Here is a 25,398-nt window from a genome sequence, read left to right on the forward strand (position 1 = left end):
CTTTCGATGTGAAATTGATTTTTTTCCCCTTTACGTCAGCTGTCTGCAATTTACGGCGCATACGCTAGCATGCTAGTCCACAAAATGACGACAGCAAAAGTTTGGAAAAATAAAAAAATCGAATCAGTTGGTTATTCAACATCGTTGTGTAAATGGTATCTTGTGTTAAGTATTCATTGATGTATACATAATCACAGTACTTTGACCTTTTTTGATTCTAGGAAAAACCTAAACTGTTACCACAGCTAATAAAAACTAGCAAACACACTAATGAAGACAAACTGAATCAGACAATGAAATAGAGGCATGATGAAACCCACGCTGTTGTAACCCTGCTGGAAGGTCCTGCGAACATGGGTGTAGTTCTGCGTGAGGGGATGGGAGAGGGCCGACAAAAGGGGGAGGAAAATTAGGCTTGCCAGCATTCTTCTCATTTAAAGCTGTAACTACAGGAGAAAAGGCACTCAGGCAGTCTGGGCTGGGTCTGCTTACAAGGAGACGATCTCTCCGTATTCATGGTGCTGCTGTGACAACCTGAACACTTTTCCCTCTTCCCCCCTTTTTCATTTTTGATTTGCACACAGGGACGGCTCATGTCTGCCTTGTAGAGATGATGATCTGTGTGCGTTTAAGGATTTTGGTTTTTCTGGCGGTCTCGCAGGTTCTGATTGTGACATGTCAGGATGCAGACAGCGGTAAGTGTTTGACTTTAACACCTAAATGCTGTAAAGATGTTAGAGGTGAAGCTGAGGTTGAGCAGATTTTCCTGTTGGATTCCTTTACATGGCTTGTTCAAACACATCTCAGGAGTGCTTGTCGTCCGTCAAAGTGGATTATTTCTGATTTTTAGCCTTTCGTTGGGAGGCTTGAGCAGCATCTCTGGACCTGGTTGTGGACCTGTGAGGAGAGCCGGCACGCTGAGGAGGCGCTGTCGGATTCTCCCGAGTTTTTCTGTTTTACTTCGTTTCAGGAATAGTTTGGATCCGTCTCGTCTTCTGACATCATCTGCTGATGGTTCTGGTCATTGTTATAAACTGATAATTGTTGGTTTTCTTTCATTTTATCATCAGCTTTAGTTTGCAAGTCTTTACAGGTTCTAAAAGTCACAAAGAGTCACAAGGTTTCACGACTTGTTGCTGCTTCGTGACTCTGGAACTGGTAGAGCGCCACCTTGTGGCGCTGTAAAGGAGTTACTCAACATAGACCTTTTAAATTACGACTTTTCACACTTTATTCCTTCACTCATGAAGCCTCACGATGTCGGTTAAAGCACAAAACTCTCCAGTGTCTAGTTTTATGATTGTTCCTAACAATCAATAAAAAACTGTTTTGTTGTTCTTTATGTCGTTGAGTCGTTTTGCTGCTTCTCCATTTTTTAAAGTTTTGGACCTGCAGATGATGGAGGGACGTTTTGTTCTGACCGCGACAGACGACGGTTGAACCGCTCGCCATGGTGTCAGTTGATGCTTAATCTACATTTACTATAAGCCGTATTGGAATGATTTAGTCGCCATCTAGTGGTCAGTTATGACCACGAAGAGTCACGAATTGTCGCCGCTTTGTGACCGGAACTGGTGCAGCGCCACATACGCTTTTTCACTTTATGCCTTCACTCACGATGTCTGCCGGTTAAAACACAAAAAACTTTATGGATCCTAGTGCCTTGCTGTTTGTTGTTCTTGATAATCAAATTTTAAATGATTATTTTTTATAACGTTGAATAGCTTCGCTCCTTCTCTTTGTCGTAAAGTTTTGGACCTAAAGACGATCCGGGATGTTTCGTTCTGACTGTGACCTTTGGGGACCTTTTGTTCTTAACGCGACAGATTATCGTTTAACCAAAGATTAAACTGCCGTGTGTCAGTTGATGATCAATCTACATTTACTAGAGGCCATCTTGGAACAGTTTAGTCGCCATCTAGTGGTCAGACCTATGTCCAGTTGGTTTATTTATGGTATCTTTTTACAACTTTATCCTCATAAAATTACATAAAAATTACGTTTGTGACTTTATCCTGATGTTATTACGCTTTGGTTCACAAATTTTTACGACTTTACTGCCGTGTTACAATTTTTCAGGACTTTATTCTGATAAAATTACAACATTACTCTCGTATTTTTACAACCTTATTCACTCTCAAATTGTTTTATTATGACAGCTCATAATAAAACACCCTCTTGTTTTATTATTACTTTATTCTCATATTTTCACTTTATTCTGGTATTATTACTACCTTTTTCTCGTAGTGTTGTAAGTTTATTCTCGTATTATCGTGAATTTTATTCCAATAATTTCAAAAAACAATATGATCTTAGTCTGGTCCTGATTCTCCATTGTGCTACAGTCATAAAGTATAATTATAACTCCAGTAGATCGGATCGACTGTTAATAATTGCTTTTAAATGTCAACGAATCTGAATAAAATGCAACAAACAAAACAGCTTCTTGAGAAAATATTTTGAATGTTTGAGGATTATTTAATGTAGAATCATCATTTCTAGACCCAAATGTCTTTAAAACCTTGGAGTAAAAGCTCAGGTTGTGGGTTCAGATGCTGCATTTTAAGGATCAGCGCAACAGAGCGCTGATCCTTAAATTCTTTAATTTTCTTAAAGGAAATTAAAGAAGCTTCGATTTTAGGATAAAACCTTTTTTTGAATCGTATTGGTCTTTGGTTCGTTCTGCTCCCGTTTGTCTGTTTGAGCCCATAAAACGGCGCAGCAGCCTGCTGAGCGTCTTTCCATATGTGGGGAGGGGGCGGCTGCTTTTGGACCATGTGAAAACTGTGGAAAGTTCAGGGTGGCTGAAGGCTGGGGGGGAAAATGTGGTTCACCGGCACTTTGGGAACGTCTGTGAAAGGATTTAAAGGCACAGCGACCGGTTTTATTTTCCATTCTTTCATCATAAAGAAAGTGGTTAAAACTGAAAGATTTTAGGCTCTTTCCTCTGAAACGAACTCCAGCTGCAACAGAGCCGGCCCAACACATAAGCGCAGGGGGCACCACACGAGAATACGGATCAAATTTGTTCATTCTGGATTAATCTCATGATAATCTAATTTTAAGCTTCAAATTTAGTTTAGATTTGACTAAAAAGTTTTAAAATTTTAGGTGTTCTCTTCCACATTGTTAAAAACACAACATGGTATTGATTTCAGAAAAGTTTTCAGCCCATGACCGTTATTAATACCTAACAGATAGGGGGCAGTAGAGTGCAAAGCTAAAGCCTACGTCAGCCAATCGGAATCCTTCAAAACCACAACTACAACTTCCTGTTTGGAATTAAACACGGGCAAGGAGGTCAGTTTCTGTGGACAGATATAAGATGTTTCAACATAAACTTAATGAAACACAAAACAAAGTCGACTGGAAATCGAGTCAAAGCAAGAAAGTGGATGAACTGGAGAGGAACCAGACCCTGATGGGATGGATGGATGGATGGATAGATGGGTGGATGGATGGATAGATGGGTGGATAGATGGATAGATGGGTGGATGGATGGATAGATGGGTGGATGGATGGGTGGATGGATGGATAGATGGATGGATAGATGGGTGGATGGATGGATAGATGGGTGGATAGATGGGTGGATGGATGGATAGATGGGTGGATGGATGGATAGATGGGTGGATGGATGGATAGATGGGTGGATAGATGGATAGATGGGTGGATGGATGGATAGATGGATGATGGATGGATGGGTGGATAGATGGATAGATGGGTGGATGGATGGATAGATGGATGATGGATGGATGGGTGGATAGATGGGTGGATGGATGGATAGATGGATGGGTGGATAGATGGGTGGATAGATGGGTGGATGGATGGATAGATGGGTGGATGGATGGATGATGGATGGAAGGGTGGAGGGATGGATGCGTGTGACCTTAAATCTCAGTTCAGCCATGTTCCAATATAAACACAAATATGTTTTTCTCAAATCTGGTCAGTTTTTATAAATATTCCAGATATCCAGCTATTTGTGGACTTCAGTAGATTTGATTATTAATATTCCATAAACTATAGCAGAGGTTTTAACATGGACATTTTTTAGATTTTTTATTTTTATTCATCCAGTAAAAACAGAAATAACAGCAAATGTAGCTTTTTTTGTTTGTTTTAGTGTGGACACTTTAAAAGAAATGTAATGAGCTGGAAGCTGGGGCCCCAAATCTAACCCTGCTCAGGGCCCCATGTAATCTTGGGCCGGCCCTGTTGTGCATCAGGCTGCTGGAATGATCTTTTTTTTTACGGCTTGACTCAAAACAATCTGAGGAATTGTTGGGAAAACAGAAACTTGAGCTTCTGCCATCTTGTAAACTTCTTCAGCGGGAATCAGATTCTGTCGTTCAGACAAAACGGACAATTTTACACCCAGAAGACGACGAAGAAAAGCTGTAATAATATTCTGAGACAGAGCTGAGGCTTGGAATAAAATGGCAGTAAAGCCTCTTTCTGACTTTGGTAATAAAAACCAGTCGTTCTTTTCTTCTTCAACCACAGTTCTGCAGAGAGGATTGACTGAAGCAGTAAAACATATTAAAAACAAGTCAAAAGTATTCGTTGCAGACTAACTAACATGACGTCACCCTCATGTTGGTTCTCCAAATTACTTCCAGTTGTTGTTGCCACATCACTGACATCGCAACAAATGGGCCGTTTTCTACCGAAGCCAGAAAACGGCCAAACATGCGAAGCGGGCCAGGTCCGCAGACGGCTTCCATTAGCAACACATGCTGCATTTTTCAGCTATGACTTTATTACACGCCTCCATTTTCTCCTGAGGGGTCGGCCGTCGGGTCCGGGGATCATCAGCTGTCCGATGGCGAAGCGTTTGGCCGGCGTTGCCGAGGGCAGCGATAGATCACACTGCCTGCGAGGATCGCTGCATGATGGGAAATACTCATGAAGCAAACTGGGATCACTCCAGATGTCTCTTCTCTGGCAGTTTTATGAGAATACAAGAAAATAAAAAAACAGGGATTGTTTAAAGAGAAGTAAGACACGAGAATGACAACAGAATAATGTGACTGTTATACAAGAATAACGTTTTTTGAGAATAAAGTCATAATGATACAGAACGTAGTCATGAAAATATGAGAATAGAGCCCCAAAATAAAATAAAGCAGCAATAATATGAGAATGAATTCGTTATGATACAATAGTCATGAAAATAAAATGAAGTTGCAATAATTTGACAATAAAGTTACAGTCTTAGGAGAATAGGCGTCAAAAGTTGAAATAAAATGAGAGTAAAGTATCAATAATACCAGAATAAAGTTGTAACAATATGAGAATAAAGACTCAATCGTTTGAGAATGAATTCATAATTATACAAAAATAATATTAACGTTGTAGTGATACAAAAATAAAGTTGTAGCAACATGAGAATAAAGTCATGATACTACAGGAATAAACTCATAAAAGTATGAGAATAAAGTAATAATTTAACGTGAAACTGCAGTTTTACCACTAAGATGAGGAATGTTGAGCATCTTCTGTCGGTTTTACCAATAAAAACTTTTAACACATCAAATTTTCAGAAGTTGCAGGACTTTGAGTTTATTTTGAAGAACGAACCTCCTGAACTGATTGGCACCTTGTCACCGGTCTGCTCTGTGATCCCTGCTGGGAAATGACAGGACAGAAACTGAACAGAACCAGCAGCTGAACCCAACAGGCTGTTATCATCCTTACTGACAAGACAGCTGCTCAACAACAAAAAACCCCGCTGATATCACACTAATCCATCTTCACAGCAAACCAGGATTACTACGTTTTTATATTGCAAAAATATATTTTATAGGTGCTAAATGTTAAATAATCTAATTAGTGTTTTTCCCGTTTTAAAAGAAGAGGCAAAAGCAAATGAGGTGGATTAGCAGAGCTAGCTAACAACTGTTGGTGTCATCCAGGTCGTGTTTCTGTGGAAAATCATCTCTGCTGCCTGACATTAGCCTGGCATGACAGTCAAACACAACAGTCTTCACTCAGAGGCATCTTCAGATGTACTGCAAGCCTGACTGCTACTGGAGGCTTGGTTTTTATGAGTAGCATATTTAATTTTGTTTTTATGATCAAGAAAAACTTTTTTTTAATTTAATTAGCTAAAATGAGTGAAAATATGACATGAAATATTACCGGTCAAATATTTTATTGAGGAAAATGAAACCTAGCTTTACTCTGATACCCCTAAATAAAGGGAAAACCTGTTCAAGTTTTTATGTAGGCCAAGCTGTTTGGCCTACATAAATGCACGCCACACTTTTCAGATTTCTCTTAGTAAAAAATGAATTCTGCTAAACAGTTCATGCAGGATGATTAGTTTTAGGGGAAACAAAGTAAACATTTAAGAAATCCAAGTTGTTTTTAAGTAGTTTTAACGTGAAACAGATTGCAGAAGTCAAATGTTTCTGATTGGATTTTATCGCCGTTTGTCTCAAAATGATTTTCAAACTTGATCCTGCCATGTGACTCTGGAGCCAGTACTGGACCAGCACAGCATGTTGTGCTGCTTTGCTCCTGTAAGTGTTGCTTTTAAAGCCAAATATTATCTCTGTTAACAATTATAAAGCAACAGTGACAGCCCAGAGAAACAAACATTTCTCCAGTGAAGCATTCAGCTGCAGTGCTGTTGATGCAGCTGCTTGTGGTTTTCACAGCAGATTAGAATCGTTTTTTCCCCCTGACATTTTTCTAGCGTCCATGCTTTACTAAAAAGCTTCTGTAGAAACTGAATGTGAACTTCAGTGTGTTAAAATCTCAATAAAATCCCAAAAGGCGTCCAGAGATTCATTTGTAGTGAACAGCTTGTTCTGGATGAGACGTGAAAATCCTGAAGTGCTGCTTGTTTTTAGAGCCGCAGTCTGGTGACAGTCGGCCATAATTGCAGGTTTTGGTCGGGGATAAATTCTACGTTGCAGCTCGGTGGCGTATTAAAACCCCAGAGGGCAAACGAACAGAGCGGCGCGGTGACAAGGGCCAACACTGCGGCCGGCGATGTGTTCAGGCTCCCCGCAGGCTGTTGGATGTCTGAATACCTTGATGGTGACCAGCGTCGGTGGGTGGTCCTCATGACGCTGCTGCACACGAAGGAAAAACTCATTTATTCTTGGTGCAAAATGAATTTTTTATTCATAGAAAATGTTTAAATTTCTCTTGTGCATCTCAATAAATGAGAACATTATATAAGAGTTGATACCACCTTATAATAAGGCTGCAGCAACATAAACTCAGACTATCTTGTATAAGAATATCTGATCCACAATTAACAAGCAGAACGACCGAACTTCTGAAATAAATTCAAGAGCAACTTTCTGATTATAGTTATTAACAAACTACAACAAGAATGTTTCTCGTTAGTCGTTTTACCAAAATGAATTTTATATTTCAGACAAATAAAGTTTATTGCAACAGGATGCAAGTGACATAAAACAGCTTTTATATGTAGTTAAAATGAGAATAAGATTCACAACGCGCTACCACGATAAAAATGACATCCAGTTATTTACGGATTTCTAAAAAAATATTTTTGATGCTATTATTACTTAATTGACCAGGCGTTGAGATTCACAATGTAGCTGCGTAAAAAAAAATTACATCCTGTTATTTATGAAATTATTTTATTTTTTTGCATTATTTTTTAACACAATTAGAATTTACGTGTCTGCATGTTGAGATGGATCATTTTTGATACTATTGTTTGTTCCTGTCATTTATGTACGTTGAGATTCACAATGCGGTTGTGTAAAAAAAGACATTCTGTTACCAACTTTGTATATTTTTGACACTATTATTATTTAAGTCGACGCGTGTTGAGATTCACAACATAGTTCCACGAAAAAAATGACATTCAGTTTTCACAGATTATATTCGGTACTAATGGCTTTCTGTAAAACGAGGAGCAGTAACTCATGTTTACAGTATTTTATTTGGTGTCTCACGCTTTTAATCGCAGAAATTAAACCCAAGCAAATTATATCTTAAGTTTAAACTTGGCCAATATTCCCTTTTCATATATTTGAGCTGAGACTAAAATATAAATGATGAAAAATTTGATGTTTTTATTTTTGTCTGATTCAAAAACAAGTGACAAAAAGAACATTCACTTTTCAACTTTCCATTTGATGGCGTTTCAGAAACGGCGCTCTCTCGCCTCCACCGTTAACGCTGTGGTCTACGATCAGAGTTTCTCTGTTGTTGGGATAAAAGCGTGGCCGACTGCTGGGACTGTGAATTATTCAGCAAACACAAAGATTCTTTCTCTGAACACAACGATGCGTCTGTCCGCTTCACGCTCCCATTCGGCCGGACGTGGAAACGTCAGCTTCTACATAGTGACTCATGGCCGACATTTAACCTCAGAGGTTCCTCCCAATGGGTTTAATTTTTCGGCAGACGTGTCTGAGTCCTGCTGCCGGCTTTCCAGTGATCACACGAATTCCTTCGAACACAAACATCTCTGATCTTTGTGGACAAATGTGAAGCCACGCCGCGCCGTTTACATACAAAGCCTAAAGGCTGTAAAGCAACCGTATCATTTCTGTGGCGCACAGAACAAAACACAGCTGGAAACGCGCCGTAGTTTATGACAGACTTGCTTTAACCGGGCAAACACGGACGACTAACTGCAGAGCGAAGAGACGATGTTTGGAAGATCTTCCCTGATGTTTAGAGGAGAAAATGAAGTAAATTTCAAACATCGAACTGTTTCAGCGCAATGACTCTGTGAAGGAGGAGTCTGTAAATTCAGAAGAAAAGCCAGCGGTTTATCAGGGATGAAAATGTTCTGGGATCCAGCTCAGGAAGTTCTGCTTAACTGGAATCTCCTCTGAAGTAGTTTTGGGATCAGGTTGTTGATGATGGTTTCACTGGGAATGTCTTCTTCCTGCTTTTATCTCCCACTGAATAAATATTCCTGTTAATAAGTGAAGAGCTGGAAAGAAAATGTCTCCACAACGTGTTTCAAAACTAGGTCACATGTGACCAACCAAAGTTCTTCACTATGCCTTTTTAAACTGCTTGCATATGGAGGACTGATCTTGCCAAAATAATGGCAAACAGTAAGTACATGAGGAAATAACAGTAAATACAACAAGGAATATAAAAATAAGGAAATAAAACAGTAAAAAATCAATAAATGTGGTGGAAAATAAATACATAAATTAGAAAATAAAACAGTTAATAAATAAATGAAAAATATTTAATACTTAGGGAAATAAAGTAGAAAATAAAATGGCAAACAAAAAGGAGGAAATAAAACAACAAATAAAAGTGGAAATAAAGCAGTAATGAAAAATTAACAGGAAAAAATCAAATCACAAAATAAAACAGTAAATACATAAATTAGGAAATAAAACAGGAAATAAATGAGGAAATATAAATAATTGAGGAAAATGAACAAAACACAAAATAAATATGTATATAAGTAAATAATTACTACATATGTTTACTTTCATTTTATGTTGTTTTATTTCCTCATTTAATAATTTGTCAATTTTGGTAGGATAAGCCTTCCGTATTTGCATCCCACACAGCTGTTGATGATCTGCTGAATAAAATATTTAACTGTAGAAGGTCAATGGGAGGAGTCTGAGTGGAAACACCAGGAAGTGACCGACTGTTGGGCTACAGCGGAGGTCAAAGGTCGTGTCCTAGGTGATCTGCAGAAAAAATGAGTAACAGCGAGAACTTATTTAGATTTCCTTCATTCCCGTAAATAGAAATACATGCAACTAAATAACTGCATGGAAAATGTCTTCCAGATTAGAGCCACATGTTCACCTTTCATCCCCAGGAAATTACCAAGTTCAACAAAGTTCATGAGCTTTCTCGTTTTTAAAATTGTAAGTTTACAGCCTTCAGAGAGACATATCCAACAAGTTGGGTTTTATTGAAAGACTGAGATTTTAGAGCTAAGATAAAAACGACATAATGTCATTTAATTAAACATTTAATTTGAAGAAACATCCGTGTTGTCAAGCTTAGGCTACAGCTTGCATGAACTGTAAGGCCACAATCAGTGAACATCACTGTTTTTCTGGGTATTTTATGAGTTTTGACCTTATAGGCGTACCATATAAAGCATCTGGGAAGAAGGAAGTTGTGCTCAGGGCCTTGATTGGAATATTAATATAAAACAGAAACTTTTTATGCATGGATATGTAACTGAGATTGAGAAAAGTGGCGCCTTCTGCTGTATTAAATAAAAAACTGAGCCACAAATTGACTATTTTTAGCAGATAAACCGTTTATTGGTGTTTTAGCCCCTGAGACTCGGTCTGGTCAGAGACCAAAGTTTCATCATCTGCTCCACCTCCAGCTGCTGTGGTTCTCTGAGTCAAACCAACCTGCTCCCTCCTGGCCTGTGGGGGCGCTGCACCAAGAACCACTGAAGGAAACGACATAAAAACCAATCTGACCTCATCAGTACTCAATGTCTCCGTCTTTTACTAGAAATGGACTTCAAGGACTTCTTTGTTCAGAAGAGAAAGTCGTAAATCCTCAGACAGAACGACGAAGTTCCCCGGGTCACAGTAACCTCTGCTTCTTCCTTTCCTGAAAGACGTTCGCTTCCATCTAATCTGCGAGTCGTTGCCTCGTTTCTGAGTCTGGACTGAATGTGTTCCAGGGTTTTGTTTGACGGATGATCCTGGGATCTCAGTACAACATCCTGCCGACTGTTTTGGCCCAAACACCTCAGGTTCTGCTTTCTCCATAATTACAGACTCTCCTCTGGCATTGTTTGGTTTCCAGGACCTAAAGCTGCATTTCTGTTTACACCATCATGTCACTTGGCGCACAGCTTCGTAGAAACCGTGATTCAAAGATGTCCCGAGACGTTTGCCAATGAAATCTAATTGGGTTCAGCTGTGAAGTTCTGGTTCTGCTCGGACTTCAGAGCATCTGCTTTATTCCTTGAAGCAGAAAATAGAAAAGCTGCGCGTGGGGAAAATCACCTTGTTTTGATAGGGATAAGGAAGAGGGAAGAGGGGATATGAGAAAACCCAGATTAATGCGGAAGAAGAAGTGGGATTTGGGAAAGAAGGGCCTCAGGCGGCCATTTTAGTTGTTCTGCAGCGCTGAGGTCAGAGCAATAAATCTGCTGCCGGTGGCGCTGGACGACGACACAAACATCTGGGATGTCTCATAAAACAACTCAGAGCTGTTCTCCACCTGAGGAGCAACTAACACCTTAATGGAAATGGAAATGTGGGAAAGAGTAAAACATTTATTTACTAGCACCTTTTAAGGTCACAAAGTGACCAATTAAAAACCATTTTAAGATTATTTCAATCAGGTTTATTTATGTAGCATTTCAGCAACATGGCAGTTCAAAGTGATTTACTAAGTAAAAAAAATCTTAAACATTTTGTCAATAAGGATAATTATGGTATATTTGCTGCTGTTCAAACACCAAATGTGCATTAATATGCATGAAGACTCGCAGTGGAAATTAGCTCTACCGCTAAAGCTAATGTCTTCAGTGCAAACCCAAACCGACTTTACATTCGATCCCATCGTTTCCTTGGTCCATGTCCGTGTGATCGCCATGGTCACATGACCTCATCAACCTACCAGAGACATGTAGACGTAAAGGTTTGCAGATGTTTGATGGTGCTGGACCAGTTAAAGCCCAGTAAACAAGAACTGGGATCTTCTAATTTCTGATGCGTTCACACAGCAAACATTGTGACCAAAATATAGTTTCTTTTTGGCCAAAGTCTGGCTTTTTCACAGGAGTCTGAACGGCCCAGTTCTGCTCTGTTTATCCCCTCAAAGATCCGATTTGTGTCACACTTCCACATCTGGAGCTGAACTGTATCCGATAGTTTTCAAAGCATCAGAATATTTTATCTGACTTTTATAATGTGAGACACTAAATCTTCCTTTGTCTTGTTATGACCTTATGATGATACTGTCAGCTTTCATTGCTGAATAGCGTTAAAATCCATCCATAGACACCGGCGGCCATTATTACTCCTGTGCAGCGTTCACACAGAAGTCCGATTGCATTTACCTAATTTAATTAATTAATTTGTTTCACTCCTCTAAAACACTAATAACTGCCTATTTTTATTGTTCAAACACCAGATATACCTTCATGTACATTAGTACTTCCAGTGAAAACCATCTTAGCACTATTGCTAAAGCTAACACCTTCAGTCTTCCTTACTAATCAGCGTCAAGGAGAATAAATGTAACTTCTGGATTGGCTGCTTTGCAACTCGTGGCAAGTTATTTCAGCTTCCCAAGCTGCATTTTATTTCAGATATTTCAGATCTGCTCTTCAAAGAAATCCATGTAAAAGCAGAATCCAATGTTATGGAGCGCAAACGAGAATTTCAGTTTTTCTTCTTTACAATTTCCAGCCATCTAACGTTTTACACAGTTTTAGCACGTTCAGTTTAGAGATTTCATGAGGCTTTGCAGAAATGTAAACCTTAATATCATCTGTGTAGCAGTAAGATGAGAGATTCTGAAAAGGGCCCAAAACAGAGCCCTGAGGCACACCACAGTGACCCAACGGAGAGCTAGAGATGAAGGAAACTTCATCAGATCCTAATCCATTCTGTTCGACTTTAAATGTCCATTTTATTGATTATTGCTTTTGATTGACTGGAATTAAAAAGAAGGTAAATTATCAGCCAGACAGCCTTTAATCTGGCGCCAGATTAAATGAGTTACCAAACTAGTGTGGCTTAAAAGACAAATGCAGCTGTTTGTCATCAGCATAAAAATGTTTGGAGCCTTAATAACAGTTTGCGGTTCTTCAAGGTGAGAAATCTAAAAGTAACATTTGGGTGCAGACAGTTATAGAGAGCACAAAGAGGTATTATGTTGATTTAAATACTGTAAAGCAGAACTGGAATCCATTAGACCTGATTCTGTTCGTTATATTCACGCCTGGAGGTTTGTTTCATGAAGCCGAAGCTTACAGGTCATTAAAATGAAATTACATTCCACCGTTTTCACTGTAGAGTAATAAAATCCAGGTCAATTTGGGGACAACAAAACGCAAAGCAAGACTTGTTTAATCATTAGGAGCGTTAGCAACTTGTTGCTGCATCTGGTTGTGTTTACATGCTGAAGGTCTTGTAAAGACATCTGGGTTTATATGGGAAGGTAACATTGCTAACATCATGGTTGGTGTATCTGAAAACTGAACACATAGCAGATAAACGAGGTCGAAAAGATCATTTTTAAAACAAAAATCTGAAAAAGGATTTCAGGATGTTTAGCGTTCAGTTTGACAGTCTGCCTGATTTTCTGCTTTAATCATCATATTGGAGCAAACGTATGTAGTTTTAATCATGTAAACGTTGGAATTTCACTTCACTGATTCTCAGAACTGACAGAAATATTCAAGCATTTTATAAATCTATAACACGTCTATATGGACAAGAAGTTTAAATATGAAATATAAAGAGTTTCATATCCTGTTGAAAACAAAATGTCCCTGTTTAACGAGAAAGGTCGTCTGTAAAACGACACGTTTGAGTGTCGACTAGAAAAAAACAAATATCTTTTAAATGAATGAAGTTTTTATATATTTTAATGTCACTTAAGACTATAAAGTTGTTTTGGTTAAAACTGTTTTTAATCTTTGTGGGCCGCCCATGGACAGCAGGACGCCCTGGGCAGAGAGCCGTAAGGCTCAACAAACCCAAACGCTTTAAATAACTTCACCAACCTCCAGGCCGGCATGTATGTGTTGTCATGGCAACATAAATCAGATATTGTATGATTACGAGTAAATCAAACTTTTATTAATTAAGTGTCATTTTAGAAGTTATAATCCAGATTTTATTCTCAAAATATGCGTTGTAAGGCTGTTATAATCCTGACTGTGAGGAATCATTTCATGTTCAAAAATTTACAGTGAAAAGTGCCAGCAAAAGAATTCCCACCCCTTGGATTTTTTGTATTTTGTCAAATTATACCCACAAACATAAATATATTTCATTGGAATTTAATGTGAAACACAAAGAAAATTCTACATGATTCAAAACATTTTTCTACAAATAAAAGTTCATTATTCCAAGTATTCAGCCCCTCTGGGTCAATACTTCATGGAACCGCGTTTTGCTGCAATTGCAGCTGTTTTTTATTTGTAAAAATGTTCTGAATCGTTTTTCATTTTTCCTCTAGTGCATGGTTGTGAACCACTTTGTGTTTGTCACATTAAATTCCAGTGAAATGTATTTATATGTTTATAATTGGAAAAAGTTAAAGTACATTTACTCCCAGTCTGAATTAAATCCACCAAAGTTTCATCCAAAACTACAAACAACATGAATAAATCTAAAATCTGGTTCCAGTCGTGAGTTTCTCTTCGCTTTTTGTCGCTGTAATCTGATTTCCAGATGTTACATTTCGTTTTGAAGCCCAGCCGCTCGGTTCTGTTGCATTTCTGTGTGTTTTATCAGGAAAACGGATTTTCCTACACTGGAAACCAGTTTCCTCTCTGGCCGTTTGTTTAGCAGACGTAAAACACCAGGGCGCTCCGACCTGCTGTCGAAGTTTGACCGACAGCTCTGGAAAGTCTGGAATGTCTGACGTCATCCTTTAGGAATACCAGCTGGGATTAATCTGGACTCCTGCTTGGTTTCACCATCAGATAAACAGATTTATTTGTTTCTGAAGAACGTGAATTTTGTCGTATTGTTGGCGAAGCTTTGGCAGAAAGTAGCCGTTAACGCTGTCGCATCTACATTCTCTTCAAGTGACGTAATGTTGAGTTATTGCCGACCCTCACACACATCACTCCCACAGCACTGTAAAAAATGTTCCCAAAGCCAAGTCTGGCTGCCTGGATTTTCTGCTCCACACTGCAAAAACACAAAATATTACCAAGTGTTTCTTAATACAAATATGTTGGTACACTTAAAATAAGACTTATAAATAACTTTTTAGTGATATATAGGAGCTTGTTTTAAGTTAGCTTCTCAATATTGATGGAAAAGTGCCAGTTCCACTGGCAGATTATTTACTTACAATAAGACATTTTCCTGTGTTATAAGAGAAATAATCTGCCAACTGAATTAGAACTGGACTTGTAAAATAACATTGACTTAAAACAAGCTCCTGTTGCTAAAGAGCTGCTCTATAGTCAGTTTTGTCTTATTACAAGTGTATTGACTAGAAACTGGACCAAAAATACTTGGCACTTATTTTTACAGTGCAGCTACGTTTCAGGTATAGAGATATCTTGAGCTTTTCTAATTTTTTTTATTTGTGATTGAAGCTAACATGCATGAAGAACATGTTTTTAAAGCTCTGTGTGTAAGTCTGCGTTGGATGAAAATATCTGGAAACTTTCACAAGCAGAAACGTTAGCCTCGTGTTGCTTTTTAGCTAATTAAATGCTAATAAAATGTTACCTATCCATTAACAGAATAGCTAGTAAACAGATGATAAGCTAACAATGTACTATAAACAATGTTAGTATATCAGCTAATGAGCTGTTAGCTTAGCAGCAAATGGAATGCTAACAGAATGTTAGCTGTCTGTTAGCATAGAAGTTAATAATTACCAATATAAACCTTGATCACACTGTAGGAATATTTTACTGAATGTTGAATAGTGTAATGTGTTTGACTGATTCTGAGTTTGTTTACATATCAGCTGGCGTTAGCTCTGCAGCACAGCTAGCTATGACAGGAACATAGAAAAGCCGCGTTGCTGTGGATGTGGATAAACTTTGTTGGTTGCGTTAAAATGGTTTCCAATGCGCCTGTCAGTGGATTTTAAGGAATATTTAATGTTTGAACTGTTAAAATAGAAAGTGAAGTGTGTTTCATGGGGGTTTGGCGTCTCTAATATTGTTGTTTGGAGTTAAATCAGCATGATTCCCTCCAGCTGAATGCGACAGACAATGAGAGAGATTCACCCTCTGCTCTAACCTTTGACCCTGACCTCAGTGAAAGCCCCGGGCCGGACCACAGAGAGTTCAGACCCTGTTGTTCATTAAGCTCCTTCAGGGCTGATTGTTTTGATTTTAGGATAGAAAACTGCATCAGAGATTAGATCCCAGCGAGCAGCTCCTTTTAAAATGCTTGATGGCTCGATAGTGATGAAGAGGAGGAGGAGGAGCAGCTCAGAGAGAGACCACAATCCTCTGTGGGTCGAACACGGATGGGATGAGAACGGCTCATAACTGTGGCTGGCTCTTTAAAAAAGTCAAGACCAACTGGAGACGGAAAACCAGAGAGCTGCTTCTTCGTTTCTACTTTCCTGGCGCGCTCCTCTTCCTCCCTCCTCGCTCCTCAGAGATCTGTTTACATCACGAAACTACAGGCGAGTTTTACTGACAGGGCTGGGAAATTAATCTGCAACAAGATTTAAAATGAGAACTGAGGAGAAACTCTCATGTTCAAACGAGGTTTAAAACTTCCTAAAACGAGAAACGAACAAGAAACTTTCATATTTTATCAAAAATATAAAACAACTCATTTAAACGTAAAAAAAACAAACGAGAAAGTTAGTTTGTTTTATTCTCTCTTTTTAAACTAGTTAAAACGAGAAAGTTTGTAACCTGTTTTGCATTTTCTTGTTTAAAAAGTATTTTATTTTGTTTTAACTGTAAAATATTCTCATTTTAATGAATATTGTATCTTGTTATGAATAGGAAGTGTTCATGTTAAAAAAGTACTGTGCAGTATTTCGTTAAACGTTTTCTTGTTTATCTAGTTTTTGTTTTATCAAATAATGAGAAAGTTTCTCGTTATAACTATATATTAGATTTCTGTGGCTTCCATTTAAAACAGGGGTTTCCAAAGTGTGGCCCGGGGGCCATTTGTTGTCCCTGGACTGACGTTTTGTGGATCCCAAGTTTGCAGTTGAAGAATAATACAAATTTGTTTTTTGACTTTTTATTTTTAAACTAAGAAAGTTTCTAATTTAAAAAGATACCAAACTCATCTCCCTAAACTGAGAAACGAATATTTACAAGTTACAAAACGAGAAACTAGCAAAATGTTTTTTTGTTTAATGAGCATCGCAATTTCATAACATATTCTCGTTTTAATGAGTTTATTACGACAAACTTTTCTTAGAATGGAAAATGTTAAGTATGACATATTGATCTTTTTATAACCAAGCTTTAATAAGTATACCACGTTTATCCAGAGATTTTTTACTTAACAGTCGACGTTGCTGCAGCCAAATGACCTTTTATTTAATTTATTCAACTTGGCTAAACATCGCAAAGAAAGTTGCCTAAATCCTGTTTTTAGAACTGAATATAAATTTCTTCAACTGCGCCTAAAAGAATTAGAAAACTAAATGTCTTTTGTTTAATAAAGCAAATGTGCAAAATCCTTTTAAATGTTTGGACAATGAGTCAAAATTTCCCGTTCCTACAAAAGAATTGGGCTACTTTATTTACTGTTTTAGCTTTAGCTTCTTTTTCTTGACTTTTGACTCAATAATCTGATGAGGAAACGTTTGGACAGCGCTAGTTTAAAATCTCAGTCTCTGGTCCAGATTCTCCCTGAAAATGTTTCTTTGCAACAAAAACAAACCGTCTGCACGTTTTTGTTCGTCAAGCTGAAAGTTTCTCCAGAGGCAGATTTACGATTTTCTGCGACTCAGAGGAGTTTAAAGCAGGAAGCAGCTGTAACTCATCTGGACCAGCGCTCCGTATGTTAGCGCAGAGAGGAACAGCGGAGAGGAATCAGGCGCCTCATATTTTTCAAATAAGAAGACAGTTTCAAAAGCCTGTTCTTGTGTTTAAAATGAAGTGACTCATTGTTTCCATTTGGTCATTTTCTAACCTCTTCCTGCCAAAGCTTCCCCCCAAACACATTATGAATATTTCCATATTAGCCAAGGAAAAATCCATAAACTATCCGCCGCTTTTTCTCTTGGCTCCCCACATCTGCCAGCTACATCACAGAAGTCGAAGGTTTTTCTTTCCTGCTGAAGACAACGGATCCTGTTTTAAATTTTTTTTTTCTGAGTAATGATTGTGATGTCTGACGAACAGACACGTGAGTCATGAGGAAAAGCTCTGAATGTTTCAGAAAAGCTGACTGGTGGAAAACGAGGAGGTGAAAAATGAACGTTGCTCTTCGTTTCCCCTCTTCGAGAGGCTCCGTGGTTACTTTTTTTTTTTTAATAAAACCCACATTTCTTTTCCAGTAAACTTCAAACTCTGTCGACTTGAGGTGATTCAAATCCCCCCAAGACCGCAACAGGAAAAAAACAGAAAACTCTGCGAGACGTTGTGACGTTTTCTCCGAAGGATTACTAAACGAAGACACGTTTCTCACGTTGCGCAGCGAGGTTGATGGACGCCAATGAGGCTTTAACACCATCACTGGTCATTGTTATACCTTAAACACATAAATGTTGCTTTATTGAGAACTTTGTTGCTTTCTGGATGGGAGCATAAAGCAATAAATCTCAATGAAGTCCAATTCTGATGATTTGCTGCTGTTGTGCATTTTCCAAACCTCTAATTTTGATCAATTTTGGTGTTTCCACCTTATTAAAGCGCATTATAGCATCATTGTCAACAGTTTTCATCTGAGCGATGAAGGAGATAAATGCAGCCTTCGCCTCAAACGGACTTGTGGATCAGAAAACATTTTTGCACTTCCTAACAATGAACTAAGCATACAGCAATCGTAATTAAACATGTAAAAAAGTTAGGTTTTTGTAGGAAATTGAAGTTTAAATCATTGTAGATTAAAAAAGTTAAAGTTTTTTATGTTATTAAAAGAAAGCTTGCAAGTTCCTTTGAGCTCAAATGAAAGAAAAAGAAAACTATCTCGCCTTTTCTCAGTAATAAGATTAGAATTTGGTTCATTCTTTCTCTAAAAATGTTTGCTGTATCAAGTGAGGTTTAATAAGTTGAATAAAAACAGATTTGGGTTCTCTAACGTCTGTTTCTATGTAGAGCTCAGTTGATAAATCTGGTCCTGTTTACTATAAAATTAAAGAGCAAACCAAAAGCATGGTTGTTAAAAGACAAATACTTTGTGTTTATTTAATATTTTCTATTGTAGAACATTTTAATTTGTCTAATTAATTAAAAAACAAAGTCTCCATTTTGTGGCCGTTCATATTGCTAAATAAACTCGACGGCATTCAGACCGGTTTACGTTCCCACTGCGATGCGTTTAAAAGTGGTAAAAATGGCCGCCGCCGTCTTTGGATTCACTTCAAAGTTTATTGAGAGATGTTGGGATGTGATGCGTTCACTGACTGACTGACCTCATCAGTTCATTTTCAGCCATTGTTTACGTCCAGATTTATCTCGTTTGAAGTGGCTGATGGTGTTTTTTGTGAAAATTGGGCCGTAAAAAGTCAAACAATCATGTTTTCCTGCTGTGTTAACGTTGCCTTAAAGTCTGTGTTTCCTGTAACTTAAGCTTCAAAAATAGATACTTCTCAGCTGTTATTTTTATTTTCATTGTTCATACTGGTGGTAATGCAATTAAATACATCATAAAGACTCTTATGACGCTTTGCTTTGTTGTTTAATTTGCCAGTTTTCATCCGCAGCAGCTATCTTAATAATGTTTCAGAATGTTAACTTTATTTCACGTCTTTGTAGTAACCCTTTGACTCTTGTAAAAAGGTAAATAAAAAATCAAACTTTTGTTTTTTAAGTAAAGGTGTAAAGTTTTACTGAAACTTCCTGCAACAGCAAGCTGTGCTGCAGTGCTAGCTCATACCTAAACAAGAAAGAAAATGGAGATAAATTTTTGCCATTTTATTATTTTAAGTGGTTTTTTAAGTAAAATTATAGTGAACAAACATTTCTTCATCATTTCTTTTACAAAATTTACAACAAGAAAATAACTTTCTACTCATTTAGGTTCCTTTGGGTTTGTTTTGTTTAAATATATTCATCAGTTATTGATTTCCAAATTTGTTGTGAAGATTACAGTACTAATATTTATAAACTCCTTTATAGATGTTCAGGTAAATAAAAAACTATAAGCACAGAGATGAATAATGTGTGATTTTCTGCTCTAATTAGTCTGTTTGTCCTTTTTCTCCCACTATAAATGAATTTTTTACGTTGGTTGATGTTTGACTGTGGAGGTTTGTTGAAGATTTTTAGTGCTGTCAGTTCTGATGTGGCTTATTAAAAGCATTACAGTCGTGGTAAAAAGAAAGAAAGTACATCCTGCATCGGCTCCTGGCTTCAGCAGATATTAGAAATAATCTAATAGCTTGTAAAATTATGCAAATTAACTGAAAATACAACAAATTCCGCATTTATTAATCAAGAGGAAAATAAATTAGGAAAGGCATTAAACTAAAAACATTGTTCCTTACATTGCTTCAAACTATTAGCAACCAGGTTCAGCAACTTCTGCTGCCCGTCAATCTGGGAAGAGTTATAAGGTCCAAACTACCTGAAATCCTTCATCTCCAGAGAGTAAAATTATTCCCAGGAGGAAAACATCTCAGACCCTACAGGGTTCAGTTACCAGGTTAAAGGTTAAAGGTCATGACTGGCTGAAAAAGTAAAGAATCATGGCGCCGTCATGGGCCAGAAGCTTCGTTTCTCTTTAATAAATAACAGCGTAGGACGTTCTGTATGATTCTGTTTCCTTCATTTTGGATCTTAATCATTTCATAACCTGTTAAAAATAATTTTGTTTTCACTGAGCTGAGAATTCAACACAGCAGTGAAAAATGGCCGTTTTCTGTCTGTCGCTAACCTGGCTCACCTGCAGACTGAAGCTCACAGCTGCCACCTGCTGTTAGAAGCAGAAACAGGTATAGGTCAGAGGTCGTCCTCTCTGCACCCGCTCAGAAAGGACTGTTTCTATATCATGCAGGTTATGTTTCTGGTTATTGACCATGATTTCCAGAGTTCATGTGAAACACCTGAAGTTTTTTGGAAGTTTTCTGGTCTGTCGGTCGTTTCCTCTGGAGGGATGATCTCATGTCTAAAAGACGGAGACGTTTTCCAGGCCTCTTCTTTTCTCTCGGTACGGGCAGCACATGGAGGCAACCTGTGTTTCACATTAATGCTGTTTGTGCAGCAGCAGAACATGCAGAACCAGAACATTTCAGATTACTGCTGAGTAACTGAGGAATCTGAAACTTCAGGAAATGGCGAGTCGGGCAGGAATAAAAGGCTGGAGCAAAACTATAAAACTAAAACACTTTGAACTGTGAGATGTCCGACCTTATGGTGGCTGAACGTTGAACTTTTCACAAACGTTCTGTGTTTTATTTAGGACAAATGATCGCTGAAAGGGACGGTTCATGATGAGTTTGGAGCTGAAATATAATGTTTCTCTGCACTCTGAGCTGATTTGACTGAAAACTATCAGTCCTGCATTAAAGGGAGATACTTTGGCTAAAAGTTGAGAAAAATACCCACATTTTCAAGTATAATATGTACATGTGGAGATTAATCTGTGGGCGTAAAAATCTGAATATGTTCCTGTGTGACATCATCTCTAAGCTGAACGTTGGGGGTAATCTGAGAAAATCTTCACATTTTAGATTGTTTTTGTGTCAAACCTGCAGCCGGACTGAATCGGCGGTCCAGTCGTGTAAAATCCAACCTTCTGTGAGACGTTTAAACTTTAGACGGTGTTTCTGCTGCAGCGTTTGGCTTTGGTCACTCTGAAGCCCCGCCTCCAGAAGGCAACCGCCCGTTTCCTAGCAACCGTTCTGGTCGGTTCCGGTTTTTCTAGAGTTGGGAAGCAGAATCAGAAAAACGGCAATTTGTGTCTCTTAGAGCAAAATCATATTATTATCACAATAGTCAGAATATCAGTGAATTAAAGATGGAATTTCAACAGAATAAAGTTCTAAAATTTTGAGAAAAAAGTTTTGATAGTTATTAACTATCGTTACCAACAAATTTAATCTGATTCTTTCTTCTAATCGTATTAAAGTTTTGCTAATAATAATTGTTTTATACTGATGCTGTTAAAAGATAAAATATTTACTTATGTATAAAACCAATACCAAAATATAACTTCACAAGATGCTAAAAGTTCCTCTTTTCATTTAATTATTATTTTTGAATATATAAAATTATTTTTTTAGGAATTTTCATAATTTCCTACCATTCTACCTTATTCTAGTATTATGACTTTATTTTAGTATAACTATGAATTTATGCTCATATTATTTTGACTTTATAGTCATACGATTTTATTTTCTTATTATTAATCTGTTCTCATAAAATTATAACTTTTTTCTCCTATCATTTCGACTTTGTGGTACAATTTTATTCTCTTAAAATTAGTAATTTATTATCATAAAATCAACTTTATTCTCATATTTACTTTGTCGTTCCACTTTTTTCTTGTATTATTTGGACTTTATTGTATGATTTTATTCTCTTAATATTAATTTATTATTGTAAAATCATGACTTTATTCTCCTGTTATGACTCTGTTGTACAACTTGATTCCTTTAATATCACGACTTTATTCCCAAATGAAAAAGGTTTGTTTCTTCCTCTGTGTGATGATAACAGGATCTTTTCAGCCTCTCTTCCATCAGAAGCTAATCTTCCTCTTCCTGTGTTTCCAGACGGCAGCTGCGAACAGGACGGCCAGATCTACACCAACAACGACATCTGGAAGCCGACGCCGTGCCGGATCTGCGTTTGCGACAAAGGGAACGTTCTGTGCGACGACATTCATTGCGACGACGTGACCAACTGTGAGAAGATGTACATCCCGGAGGGCGAGTGCTGCCCCGTCTGCCAGGGCGACTCGCCCAGCACCGGCGGCGGCGGGACGGGGAGCGTCGGTGAGCTGCCACAGACAGGAAGTCCTTCCTACGGCGCTTTGCTAAAACCTCAAAACGAGCAAAACTGATGTCTTATCATTTTAGCTCTGAGGGCCAAAACCCCAAGTTGAATATATTCAGGGGCCAATTATTTGTTCCCCCCCAATAAAAAAAAATACTATTGTGAATTATTTTTCTTTTACTTGCAAAACAATAGATAAAACATGTAATATTTGCCTTAATTTTTTTACATCTATTATTTTCAATTTCTTAAGTTTATAAAATGTTTTTAGTTTATTTCCAGAAAAGAAAACTTCCACAAATTTTGCTTCATTTGTCCAAATATAACGAACAGGTGTGACCAAGTTTGTTTTTTAGTAAAAACCTGCTGGATGTTTTTTACGCAACTTATTATGAGGTAAGAATAAATAATAATAAAAGCTAACTAAAGAAAAAATATTTCTGTTGAACATTTTATGAAGATGTAAACTTCCAACGAAAAATCTCATCCTAAAAAAATTACAAAAATTTGTGACCCACAAAACTAATCCAGGGACCACAAATGGCCTGCGGGCCACATTTTGGACACCCCTGATTTATCAGCTTTAAATCTGTACAAACAAACAGGCTGGTCACAATAAATCAATTAATTGCCTGATAAATAATTTCCAGTTGTGTGATTTATCATTTTTCTCTGCAGTTTGGTGTTTCGATCTCAACTAAACAGGTTTTGAATATTAATTTTGGGCATAGTTCATTTTATTTGTGGTTTCTGTTGTTTTATTTATTTTGAATGTTTAAAATGTCTTCCAGTTCCAGTGTTAAATGTTTGTTAGAATTTAAAGTTTATTGATCTTTGAGAATGTTTTCTTGCATTATTATTATTATTATTATTATTATTATTATTATTATTATTATTATTATTATTATTATTATTATTATTATCATTATTATTATTATTATGCTATTATGCTATTATTATTATATTACTAGAAAATTATCTAAAACATAATCTGTGTGATAAATGACAGTGATATATTATAGTTTATCACAGTTACCTAAAACAGTAGTAACAAATAGTTCACAATTTTACCACAAAACATAGTAATAGTAATAAAACTTTAAATCAGGTGTTAAACTCCAGTCCTCCAGTCGCTGTCCTGCAGTTTTTAGATCTGCAGTTTTTAGATCTGCAGTTTTTAGGTACAAAACGCTGGAATGAAACGGTTTAATTTCCTCCTCCTGGTGTAGATCGGTTCTCCAGAACCTTAATGACCTGATTATTCTGTTCAGGTTCTGCAGCAGAGGCTCATCTAAAGGTTGCAGGACAGCGGCCCTCCAGGACAGGAGTTTGAGACTCCTGTTTTAAATCCATGTTGTCCACTCCTGCTGAAAAGTGTGGCGTGCTCGTTCAACATCTTTTTGAAAATTTTTTGACAGATTACAAGTGAAATGATTTTAAATTGTCTTCTTGAGACCGTAGACTTTTATCATGTCGTGTCTGGAAAGAGAAAAAATGATAAAAAAATGATAAATTATGTAAAAGGAAATTATTGAGATCATTTTAGGTTTTGATGTGGTTAATTGACTTATTGATTGTTGCAAAAGGCCTTCCCATTTAAAAACGCTTCTTTAGGACACCAGTTAAATAACGAGTTATTTGTGTCACTAAACTGCTAACAGCTTTTAATCATATCTTCATCTTTTATTGATGCTTTCAGTGGAGAAAATAGACAAACAAAAACAATCCAGACAATACGGACAGTTTGGCTTTTATCATGACAGCATATCAGAATTATTTTCTTGATAAGATCACGATAAGTGATAAATGATAAATTTAGAAAATAAAAACTTTAACCATCTGTGTTGATCTGAAATGTTTTCTCTATCCTGCAGGCGGAGGCAGAATTTACAAGGTAAGGCGCCGTTTCCTGCTTTGTGTCGCCCGCCTGGCGCTGCCAGCGTTTCTCTGACGCTTTCTGTCTGCGTCCTCAGGGTCAGAAAGGAGAACCAGGAGAGGTTCCTTATGTGAGTAGAGCTGCACATCTCTAAAGCGGTTCTGGTTTCACAGATCTAACGGGTTTTTCTCTGCAGGTGACGGGGATCCGGGGCCGACCCGGACCCATGGTGCGTCGCTCCGCCTCACCGTTACGCCCAAACATGTCACTTCCTGCTAAGCTCGCCCTGTTTTTATCCGTTGGTTTGAAATGCTCGTTTTGTCTGACAGGGGCCGCCGGGGCCACCAGGACATAGAGGACCTCACGGAAACAAAGGAAGACCCGTACGTCTGGTTCTGGAAAACAAAATGTTCTAAACCTGAAGCAACAGGAAGATGTTTCCATCATCGGCATTAGAGTCACATTAATTTAAGCTTTTATTCTGACCTGTAATAATTCTTTGAAGCAGGTTAAATTATACACGGACATTAATACAAAGCAGTGGTGTTCAAAGTGAGGTTCATGGGCCATTTGCAGCCCTTGGCAAAACTTTGGGTGGCCTTTTTTAACTTTAAATGGAAAATGTTAGCTGCAACCCAATTTGAAGCTAAGTATTTGGCTTCAAACTAAATAGTTCGAAGTTAAATACTTAGCTTCAAACTAACTATTTAGTTTGAAGCTAAGTTTGCTAGCTAAGTCAGTATTTAGTCTGAAACTAAATATTTAGGTTAAAACT

At 37.6% G+C, this 25,398-nt stretch overlaps 1 protein-coding gene across 1 annotated transcript in view; it reads left to right on the forward strand.

The window, feature by feature from the left end:
* Positions 1-424: 424 nt before the first annotated feature.
* Positions 425-25,398, forward strand: part of LOC102235720 (collagen alpha-2(V) chain-like) — a 46,135-nt gene continuing 21,161 nt past the window's right edge. The window contains exons 1-6 of the mRNA XM_023336926.1: positions 425-695; positions 22,525-22,746; positions 24,622-24,641; positions 24,721-24,753; positions 24,820-24,852; positions 24,953-25,006. Coding sequence (XP_023192694.1) covers positions 611-695; positions 22,525-22,746; positions 24,622-24,641; positions 24,721-24,753; positions 24,820-24,852; positions 24,953-25,006 — 447 coding nt within the window. The 5' untranslated portion in view covers positions 425-610. The remainder of the gene's footprint in view (positions 696-22,524; positions 22,747-24,621; positions 24,642-24,720; positions 24,754-24,819; positions 24,853-24,952; positions 25,007-25,398) is intronic.

The sequence above is a fragment of the Xiphophorus maculatus genome, chromosome 7, assembly GCF_002775205.1.
Source record: "Xiphophorus maculatus strain JP 163 A chromosome 7, X_maculatus-5.0-male, whole genome shotgun sequence".
Classification (NCBI taxonomy): Eukaryota; Metazoa; Chordata; class Actinopteri; order Cyprinodontiformes; family Poeciliidae; genus Xiphophorus; species Xiphophorus maculatus.